The sequence below is a fragment of the Montipora capricornis genome, chromosome 6 (genome assembly GCF_036669925.1).
Source record: "Montipora capricornis isolate CH-2021 chromosome 6, ASM3666992v2, whole genome shotgun sequence".
Lineage (NCBI taxonomy): Eukaryota > Metazoa > Cnidaria > Anthozoa > Scleractinia > Acroporidae > Montipora > Montipora capricornis.
The window spans coordinates 73,420,264-73,431,762 of record NC_090888.1 but is presented as its reverse complement, the minus strand read 5'-3'; the positions used below and the strand labels follow the sequence as shown (position 1 = coordinate 73,431,762).

Below are 11,499 nucleotides of genomic sequence, written 5' to 3'. Positions count from 1 at the left end.
TACTGGAAGCTCCGCCCCTCCGACTCCACACCAGCATCGTTCTATGGTTTACCCAAGATTCACAAAGTGGTACTGCAGCAAATGGACGACCATCTCACTCTCCCGGAAGACACAGAAACGCCAATACCATTAAGACCTATAAACAGCTGTATTGGCTCACCGACTTATGAACTTATTCAAAATACCTAGCTTCTATACTGAAACACCTTGCGAATGAAACCGAATACTCTGTCAAGGATGCTAACCAGTTTGCAGAGTTTGTAAGCAACCAAGAATTGGCCGAAGACGAGCTGATTGTGTCGTTTGACGTGATCTCACTCTTCACTTCCATACCGATCGACATGGCTATAGATATCGTTCAGAGAAAACTGGAGAAATCTGATGATTGGAAAAATCACATACAGCTCACCAAGAGCCAAATCCTGGACTTACTCTCCTTTCTCCTACACAACAGCTATTTTATATTTGAGGGAACCCAATACCATCAGGTGTCCGGTTGTGCCATGGGATCTCCAGTTAGCGCTGTTATCGCAGAGCTTGTAATGCAAGAAGTTGAAGAAAAAGCATTAGAAACTTCGCCAGTCAGACCAAAATGGTGGCGCCGCTATGTTGACGATTCGAACGCGTGCATGAAGCAAAACGGTGTTGAGGTCTTTCACAGTCACTTAAACTCGATGAATGCCAACATTCAGTTTACAGTAGAGATGCCTACAATAACTATGGGCAAGAAGAGCATAGCCTTCGTAGACACCAACAGCACTGTGAATGAAGACGGAAAGCTCGAGGTGGGTGTATATCGCAAGGCCACACATACGAGCAAGTATTTAGATTTCCATTCACACAGCCCAGCGCAAAGCAAAAGAGCTGTCGTTAAGACCTAACTGGACCGCGCTAAATGTATTCCGTCTACGACTGCACGAAAACGAAGTGAAGAACGACGCGTTATTAACGACCTGAAAGCTAATGGCTATCCTGAAAACTTCATCAAGTCGGTCGATCAATCGAACAACGCAAAACCAAAGCCCCGGAAGAGCCCAAAAGCATATGCATCAATTCCATACATTAAAGGTGTGTCAGAGCGCATTAGACGGATTTTAAGCCGCGAAAACATTAAGACGGCGTTCAAGCCACTAAAAACTTTGGGTCATGTTTTCAAAAAACCTAAAGACCGGCCGACAAAAGAACATTTGAAAGGAATTGTACACAAAGTGAGTTGCAGAACGTGCCCTTTTACATATGTTGGGGAGAGTAAAAGACGTTGGAAGTCTCGGGGTGCTGAGCACAAACCTGGAACTAATGGGAATATCGGCTCTGCGGTAAAACAGCATGCCGAAACCACTGGCCACGACATACACCCAAATTATGCAAGCATTTTGGATTCAGGCGTAAAAACCAAGAACAAAAGACTTTATCTAGAGTCGTTGCATTCGTTCTTCGACAAAAACTCTGTCAACGAAAGAACACCATTCCCCAGGGCTTACGCGCCTCGTTGGCTATTTATACCATCTCATATCCAACGCGCGCTCATGGAATAATTGTTAATTAACCCTCATATGCCTTCATATACCTTCAATCACGTTCATTTACCGTCATTTACCTTCATTCATGTTCATTTACCTTAATATACCTTCATCAACGTGCATTCACATTCATTTACCTTAATATACCTTCACTTGTTCACGTTCATTTACCTTCAGCTACATTCATCTACTTTCATCTACCTTCAATCATGTTCATTTACCTTAATATACCTTCATCTACATTTATTCATGTTTATTTGCATTCATCTACCTTCAATCATGTTCATTTACCTTATTATACCTTCATTCACTTCTATCTACCTTCATTCACGTTCATTTACCTTCATCTACCGCCATCTACCTTAATCTACCTTCAATCACGTTAATTTACCGTCATTTTCCTTCATTCAACTTACATGAAAAACAAAGAAACGTCCCTCGTTGAAAATGAAAGTCTTTTTTTTTTGCCTTTTGGGGTTCTCTGTGTTATTTAGTACATACATACATACTTAATTGACCGCTCCCCATAGGGGCTTTTCAGGGCCAATGAAACACAACGAAACGACAGAACAGAACAACAACAACTGTTAAGAATCCCAACTAGCTGGAAGCAAACCAGTTGGCTATTTACAAGTGCAGCGGGGAAGTTGAACCAGGGACTACCAGGATCAAATTCAACGAGTGGTCAGAGCGCGTCTTGAACCCGAGATCTCCGGATCTCAAGGTAAGCGCCCTAACCACCGGGCCACACTGCCTCCAAGGGTGTAGTAGTAGGGTGTTTGTACACATTGAAAAAAATAAGTCATTGGTCATCAGAATACGACTTACATTTTTGTCAAGACCTCCAACGGGGGGCAAGAGAGGATGAGGTAAGAGAACGGATCTCCCATACGCTGGCCAACGATAGCTTTTTTTTAAATCTAATCTAAGCTACGCAGCTGTTTTTAGAGAGGCACCTGATTGGCAAGTTGTAATGACGTAATGAAATTTTAAATATGCGTGGCGTTAGGAACGAGAACTTAAAATAGCTTTGCGAAACAAAAAATAGATTTTAAAAAAACTGTGATGCGCATGGGGGTCCATTGTCTTACCTCATCTTCTTTTGGTGGGGGTTATTTGAGACTTGTTTTGTCTTGTAAGACAAGCTTAGCGAGATGGAATGTCCACGGGAAGAGCAAAGGAGGTAAAACGGTGTCGAGTGCTCTAAAGTCTCTAAATACTTCGAAACACTCCCTATACCACTTTTAAAACCACTTTTAAAAGTTAAAAAATCACGCTGAATGCTTTTAATTTTTTTCACGGCTAACGGTTATTTTTGTTGTTGTCATTTTCACGCCTAACGGTTAACTTTTCTTGACGTGTCACGGCTAACGGTTAACCCCACTGAGACCCTCTCCTAACAAAGTCAACAACAGCTCTATTTCACCCACCAATGCTTTATTAAAACTTGCTACCAAGTAAAACTTGGTGCACAACGGAGGTTGCACCAACGTGGCGGCTCCATACAAAACTCTGCAAAGTTGCAAATAATGATTCGACAAATAACTCAGAAACGATGCACCGCACAGACCTGAGAATTGGAGAGGAGATTTCCAACATTCCAAGTTTTTGGCTTCTTTCATTCCTGTGATAGACGTGAAGGTGATGTTCCAGAATTTGTCATCAATGTTACAGGAACTTTTCAAAACGATGTGATGTTGCGGCAGATCACAGTGGCGGTCATGATTATTACTCCCCAATCTTTGTATCACTTTTGTGTTAACCTAAGTGCTAAGTGCTTGGTGCTTTTTTTATTTTTGCACTTTTTCGGCGATAAACGGTCTGCAGAACTTGGCTCCGCCGTGCAAGGGTCCGTGTAAGAACTACTCATTAAAAACATCTGCTGTCTTGGGTCAATGTGGGCTCAAGTATGAAAACCACGTGACAAATGTCCAGTACACATTGAGAGACCGAGCGACTTCGCATTTATCTGGTAGGTTTATCATTTTATAAGTGGCTTTTGGCGCCATCTTCGTCCACAGAAGCCCCTAGACTGGCATCATTAAGCCGGAATGTGGGTAAACCCAACCCTTTGAAAGAAAACAGAGGTGAGAGATGGCTTCATACAGACTGGGACGCCTAAAATGCTCTGCTGTAAACATGGCGGTTCACGAATGAAGTTGTCTCTCTGGCCTTTCTGTGGACGAATCCAGGACCTACCGACACAATCTGGGCAAGTTTTGAAAGCTAAAACCTTCGATCGATGCGTTATTTTGCTGGTAGGACTGGGTGGCCCGACACTTATGAAAAAAACTATGAAATGAGAATCGGCAGTCTTCCCTTGTCATGGAATGGCAGAATTACCCAGAATTCTTTTTGGGCATGAGCGAGGCATCTTAAGAAGCACGAGTCTGGCCCTCATCGAATGGCTGAAGCGCGGCCAGAGGAAAAGATTTCTGGCCAGATACTCAGGAATAAGCCTGGTGTGTGCTGTTAACGTAGAGTTTGGATTTCTGAACAAAATTTTTATCATAGAAAATTCGTGAGAAAGTTGTGCTTACATTTCGCTGCAATCCTCGTGTCAAAGAAACGGTATAGTGTAAATAAGAGAATAACGAGATTTATATTTGCAGATCACCTGTCCTCTTACTACTAAAGTCAATCTCTACATCTCTGTGCAATAAGCGCATTCAAAATTTCCTTATATTACTTTAGTAAAGTATGGTTTTTTCCTTGGGAAAAAAAAAGGTTTTTCTGCTTACATGAAAAATACGTTTTCTCTCCCGTCCCCTTCTTATGCATGATCTTGGCAGAAATTACATTCTGTCCCTCAATAAACCTAGAACAACCAGTTATGGTCGTAGTTCTTTTTTCTTACGTATCAGCTAAGTTGCGGAATGCGCTACCTGATTTCATCCGTACCTTTTAAAAGAGAATCCAGGGCCGCATTTTGTACAGCGGCTTTTCTTTTTAATGAATATATCTTTAAATATTATGTATGTAGTATGTATCTGTATGTGCTATGTATTTTAGCTGTAAATGTAATGTCTCGAAGATATTAGCTGCTGTAGTTATTCGGAAATTCGCGATAAAATAAAGCTTATGCCGGTATGTATGTTACCTTTAGCAGGGCGCGTGCGCACACTATGTAATGTGCGACTCCAGTGCTTACCATATGACAGAGAAAATGACTTTTCCGTTGAATATATAAGCCATCTAATTCTTACGCTATATTGACAAGGGCGGTTTGGAGCTGTGAGTAGGCGTGGGATTTGTCACATATGGTTTAGGGGCCGACATATCTCTCCCTCAATGCCGTACCGGGAGGCAAGGTCGGTAGCAGAAAGCAGCGAAGGGCCAACTGCGTCCAAAAGCGATCGCACGGGCCGAAATCCCGGGATGACTCGTTTGGTACGACGCTCCAGCGCCGGTGTCTGGAGGTACTGCGTTTTTCGCTCTTGTTCACAACATTCCGTCAGCGCATGCGCAAATTTTCTGGCTCTTCGATAGCTAGCCTACCAGAAAAACATTAACATGCTGGTTTTTTTTTTTTTTTAAACCAGCAATTGACATTTCAGTTGATTTTATAGGCACAAACGTAACGTAAGAACCGTGCGCGTCTGGTCTTGTCTCAGACAGAGGCGAGAGATGGTTTCATTCAGACTGGGATGCCTAAAATGCTCTGCTGTAAACATGGCGGTTCACGAATGAAGTTGTCTCTCTGGCCTTTCTGTGGACGAATCCAGGACCTACTGACACAATTTGGGCAAGTTTTGAAAGCTAAAACCTTCGATCGATGCGTTATTTTGCTGGTAGGACTGGGTGGCCCGACACTTATGAAAAAAACTATGAAATGAGAATCGGCAGTCTTCCCTTGTCATGGAATGGCAGAATTACCCAGAATTCTTTTTGGGCATGAGCGAGGCAACTTAAGAAGCACGAGTCTGGCCCTCATCGAATGGCTGAAGCGCGGCCAGAGGAAAAGATTTCTGGCCAGATACTCAGGAATAAGCCTGGTGTGTGCTGTTAACGTAGAGTTTGGATTTCTGAACAAAATTTTTATCATAGAAAATTCGTGAGAAAGTTGTGCTTACATTTCGCTGCAATCCTCGTGTCAAAGAAACGGTATAGTGTAAATAAGAGAATAACGAGATTTATATTTGCAGATCACCTGTCCTCTTACTACTAAAGTCAATCTCTACATCTCTGTGCAATAAGCGCATTCAAAATTTCCTTATATTACTTTAGTAAAGTATGGTTTTTTCCTTGGGAAAAAAAAAGGTTTTTCTGCTTACATGAAAAATACGTTTTCTCTCCCGTCCCCTTCTTATGCATGATCTTGGCAGAAATTACATTCTGTCCCTCAATAAACCTAGAACAACCAGTTATGGTCGTAGTTCTTTTTTCTTACGTATCAGCTAAGTTGCGGAATGCGCTACCTGATTTCATCCGTACCTTTTAAAAGAGAATCCAGGGCCGCATTTTGTACAGCGGCTTTTCTTTTTAATGAATATATCTTTAAATATTATGTATGTAGTATGTATCTGTATGTGCTATGTATTTTAGCTGTAAATGTAATGTCTCGAAGATATTAGCTGCTGTAGTTATTCGGAAATTCGCGATAAAATAAAGCTTATGCCGGTATGTATGTTACCTTTAGCAGGGCGCGTGCGCACACTATGTAATGTGCGACTCCAGTGCTTACCATATGACAGAGAAAATGACTTTTCCGTTGAATATATAAGCCATCTAATTCTTACGCTATATTGACAAGGGCGGTTTGGAGCTGTGAGTAGGCGTGGGATTTGTCACATATGGTTTAGGGGCCGACATATCTCTCCCTCAATGCCGTACCGGGAGGCAAGGTCGGTAGCAGAAAGCAGCGAAGGGCCAACTGCGTCCAAAAGCGATCGCACGGGCCGAAATCCCGGGATGACTCGTTTGGTACGACGCTCCAGCGCCGGTGTCTGGAGGTACTGCGTTTTTCGCTCTTGTTCACAACATTCCGTCAGCGCATGCGCAAATTTTCTGGCTCTTCGATAGCTAGCCTACCAGAAAAACATTAACATGCTGGTTTTTTTTTTTTTTTAAACCAGCAATTGACATTTCAGTTGATTTTATAGGCACAAACGTAACGTAAGAACCGTGCGCGTCTGGTCTTGTCTCAGACAGAGGCGAGAGATGGTTTCATTCAGACTGGGATGCCTAAAATGCTCTGCTGTAAACATGGCGGTTCACGAATGAAGTTGTCTCTCTGGCCTTTCTGTGGACGAATCCAGGACCTACTGACACAATTTGGGCAAGTTTTGAAAGCTAAAACCTTCGATCGATGCGTTATTTTGCTGGTAGGACTGGGTGGCCCGACACTTATGAAAAAAACTATGAAATGAGAATCGGCAGTCTTCCCTTGTCATGGAATGGCAGAATTACCCAGAATTCTTTTTGGGCATGAGCGAGGCAACTTAAGAAGCACGAGTCTGGCCCTCATCGAATGGCTGAAGCGCGGCCAGAGGAAAAGATTTCTGGCCAGATACTCAGGAATAAGCCTGGTGTGTGCTGTTAACGTAGAGTTTGGATTTCTGAACAAAATTTTTATCATAGAAAATTCGTGAGAAAGTTGTGCTTACATTTCGCTGCAATCCTCGTGTCAAAGAAACGGTATAGTGTAAATAAGAGAATAACGAGATTTATATTTGCAGATCACCTGTCCTCTTACTACTAAAGTCAATCTCTACATCTCTGTGCAATAAGCGCATTCAAAATTTCCTTATATTACTTTAGTAAAGTATGGTTTTTTCCTTGGGAAAAAAAAAGGTTTTTCTGCTTACATGAAAAATACGTTTTCTCTCCCGTCCCCTTCTTATGCATGATCTTGGCAGAAATTACATTCTGTCCCTCAATAAACCTAGAACAACCAGTTATGGTCGTAGTTCTTTTTTCTTACGTATCAGCTAAGTTGCGGAATGCGCTACCTGATTTCATCCGTACCTTTTAAAAGAGAATCCAGGGCCGCATTTTGTACAGCGGCTTTTCTTTTTAATGAATATATCTTTAAATATTATGTATGTAGTATGTATCTGTATGTGCTATGTATTTTAGCTGTAAATGTAATGTCTCGAAGATATTAGCTGCTGTAGTTATTCGGAAATTCGCGATAAAATAAAGCTTATGCCGGTATGTATGTTACCTTTAGCAGGGCGCGTGCGCACACTATGTAATGTGCGACTCCAGTGCTTACCATATGACAGAGAAAATGACTTTTCCGTTGAATATATAAGCCATCTAATTCTTACGCTATATTGACAAGGGCGGTTTGGAGCTGTGAGTAGGCGTGGGATTTGTCACATATGGTTTAGGGGCCGACATATCTCTCCCTCAATGCCGTACCGGGAGGCAAGGTCGGTAGCAGAAAGCAGCGAAGGGCCAACTGCGTCCAAAAGCGATCGCACGGGCCGAAATCCCGGGATGACTCGTTTGGTACGACGCTCCAGCGCCGGTGTCTGGAGGTACTGCGTTTTTCGCTCTTGTTCACAACATTCCGTCAGCGCATGCGCAAATTTTCTGGCTCTTCGATAGCTAGCCTACCAGAAAAACATTAACATGCTGGTTTTTTTTTTTTTTAAACCAGCAATTGACATTTCAGTTGATTTTATAGGCACAAACGTAACGTAAGAACCGTGCGCGTCTGGTCTTGTCTCAGACAGAGGCGAGAGATGGTTTCATTCAGACTGGGATGCCTAAAATGCTCTGCTGTAAACATGGCGGTTCACGAATGAAGTTGTCTCTCTGGCCTTTCTGTGGACGAATCCAGGACCTACTGACACAATTTGGGCAAGTTTTGAAAGCTAAAACCTTCGATCGATGCGTTATTTTGCTGGTAGGACTGGGTGGCCCGACACTTATGAAAAAAACTATGAAATGAGAATCGGCAGTCTTCCCTTGTCATGGAATGGCAGAATTACCCAGAATTCTTTTTGGGCATGAGCGAGGCAACTTAAGAAGCACGAGTCTGGCCCTCATCGAATGGCTGAAGCGCGGCCAGAGGAAAAGATTTCTGGCCAGATACTCAGGAATAAGCCTGGTGTGTGCTGTTAACGTAGAGTTTGGATTTCTGAACAAAATTTTTATCATAGAAAATTCGTGAGAAAGTTGTGCTTACATTTCGCTGCAATCCTCGTGTCAAAGAAACGGTATAGTGTAAATAAGAGAATAACGAGATTTATATTTGCAGATCACCTGTCCTCTTACTACTAAAGTCAATCTCTACATCTCTGTGCAATAAGCGCATTCAAAATTTCCTTATATTACTTTAGTAAAGTATGGTTTTTTCCTTGGGAAAAAAAAAGGTTTTTCTGCTTACATGAAAAATACGTTTTCTCTCCCGTCCCCTTCTTATGCATGATCTTGGCAGAAATTACATTCTGTCCCTCAATAAACCTAGAACAACCAGTTATGGTCGTAGTTCTTTTTTCTTACGTATCAGCTAAGTTGCGGAATGCGCTACCTGATTTCATCCGTACCTTTTAAAAGAGAATCCAGGGCCGCATTTTGTACAGCGGCTTTTCTTTTTAATGAATATATCTTTAAATATTATGTATGTAGTATGTATCTGTATGTGCTATGTATTTTAGCTGTAAATGTAATGTCTCGAAGATATTAGCTGCTGTAGTTATTCGGAAATTCGCGATAAAATAAAGCTTATGCCGGTATGTATGTTACCTTTAGCAGGGCGCGTGCGCACACTATGTAATGTGCGACTCCAGTGCTTACCATATGACAGAGAAAATGACTTTTCCGTTGAATATATAAGCCATCTAATTCTTACGCTATATTGACAAGGGCGGTTTGGAGCTGTGAGTAGGCGTGGGATTTGTCACATATGGTTTAGGGGCCGACATATCTCTCCCTCAATGCCGTACCGGGAGGCAAGGTCGGTAGCAGAAAGCAGCGAAGGGCCAACTGCGTCCAAAAGCGATCGCACGGGCCGAAATCCCGGGATGACTCGTTTGGTACGACGCTCCAGCGCCGGTGTCTGGAGGTACTGCGTTTTTCGCTCTTGTTCACAACATTCCGTCAGCGCATGCGCAAATTTTCTGGCTCTTCGATAGCTAGCCTACCAGAAAAACATTAACATGCTGGTTTTTTTTTTTTTTTAACCAGCAATTGACATTTCAGTTGATTTTATAGGCACAAACGTAACGTAAGAACCGTGCGCGTCTGGTCTTGTCTCAGACAGAGGCGAGAGATGGTTTCATTCAGACTGGGATGCCTAAAATGCTCTGCTGTAAACATGGCGGTTCACGAATGAAGTTGTCTCTCTGGCCTTTTTGTGGACGAATCCAGGACCTACTGACACAATTTGGGCAAGTTTTGAAAGCTAAAACCTTCGATCGATGCGTTATTTTGCTGGTAGGACTGGGTGGCCCGACACTTATGAAAAAAACTATGAAATGAGAATCGGCAGTCTTCCCTTGTCATGGAATGGCAGAATTACCCAGAATTCTTTTTGGGCATGAGCGAGGCAACTTAAGAAGCACGAGTCTGGCCCTCATCGAATGGCTGAAGCGCGGCCAGAGGAAAAGATTTCTGGCCAGATACTCAGGAATAAGCCTGGTGTGTGCTGTTAACGTAGAGTTTGGATTTCTGAACAAAATTTTTATCATAGAAAATTCGTGAGAAAGTTGTGCTTACATTTCGCTGCAATCCTCGTGTCAAAGAAACGGTATAGTGTAAATAAGAGAATAACGAGATTTATATTTGCAGATCACCTGTCCTCTTACTACTAAAGTCAATCTCTACATCTCTGTGCAATAAGCGCATTCAAAATTTCCTTATATTACTTTAGTAAAGTATGGTTTTTTCCTTGGGAAAAAAAAAGGTTTTTCTGCTTACATGAAAAATACGTTTTCTCTCCCGTCCCCTTCTTATGCATGATCTTGGCAGAAATTACATTCTGTCCCTCAATAAACCTAGAACAACCAGTTATGGTCGTAGTTCTTTTTTCTTACGTATCAGCTAAGTTGCGGAATGCGCTACCTGATTTCATCCGTACCTTTTAAAAGAGAATCCAGGGCCGCATTTTGTACAGCGGCTTTTCTTTTTAATGAATATATCTTTAAATATTATGTATGTAGTATGTATCTGTATGTGCTATGTATTTTAGCTGTAAATGTAATGTCTCGAAGATATTAGCTGCTGTAGTTATTCGGAAATTCGCGATAAAATAAAGCTTATGCCGGTATGTATGTTACCTTTAGCAGGGCGCGTGCGCACACTATGTAATGTGCGACTCCAGTGCTTACCATATGACAGAGAAAATGACTTTTCCGTTGAATATATAAGCCATCTAATTCTTACGCTATATTGACAAGGGCGGTTTGGAGCTGTGAGTAGGCGTGGGATTTGTCACATATGGTTTAGGGGCCGACATATCTCTCCCTCAATGCCGTACCGGGAGGCAAGGTCGGTAGCAGAAAGCAGCGAAGGGCCAACTGCGTCCAAAAGCGATCGCACGGGCCGAAATCCCGGGATGACTCGTTTGGTACGACGCTCCAGCGCCGGTGTCTGGAGGTACTGCGTTTTTCGCTCTTGTTCACAACATTCCGTCAGCGCATGCGCAAATTTTCTGGCTCTTCGATAGCTAGCCTACCAGAAAAACATTAACATGCTGGTTTTTTTTTTTTTTAACCAGCAATTGACATTTCAGTTGATTTTATAGGCACAAACGTAACGTAAGAACCGTGCGCGTCTGGTCTTGTCTCAGACAGAGGCGAGAGATGGTTTCATTCAGACTGGGATGCCTAAAATGCTCTGCTGTAAACATGGCGGTTCACGAATGAAGTTGTCTCTCTGGCCTTTTTGTGGACGAATCCAGGACCTACTGACACAATTTGGGCAAGTTTTGAAAGCTAAAACCTTCGATCGATGCGTTATTTTGCTGGTAGGACTGGGTGGCCCGACACTTATGAAAAAAACTATGAAATGAGAATCGGCAGTCTTC

The 11,499-nt window shown here is 42.5% G+C and overlaps 1 protein-coding gene across 1 annotated transcript; it reads left to right on the top strand.

The window, feature by feature from the left end:
* Positions 1–341: 341 nt before the first annotated feature.
* On the top strand, positions 342–881 carry LOC138054410 (uncharacterized). Its single transcript, XM_068900853.1, has one exon. It carries the CDS (start codon positions 342–344, stop codon positions 879–881), a length of 540 nt encoding a protein of 179 aa, XP_068756954.1.
* The last annotated feature ends 10,618 nt before the right edge of the window (positions 882–11,499 follow it).

Bases quoted from the DNA above. Each gene is read 5' to 3' on its own strand.
- LOC138054410 (XM_068900853.1), top strand. From the start codon at position 342: ATGGCTATAGATATCGTTCAGAGAAAACTGGAGAAATCTGATGATTGG.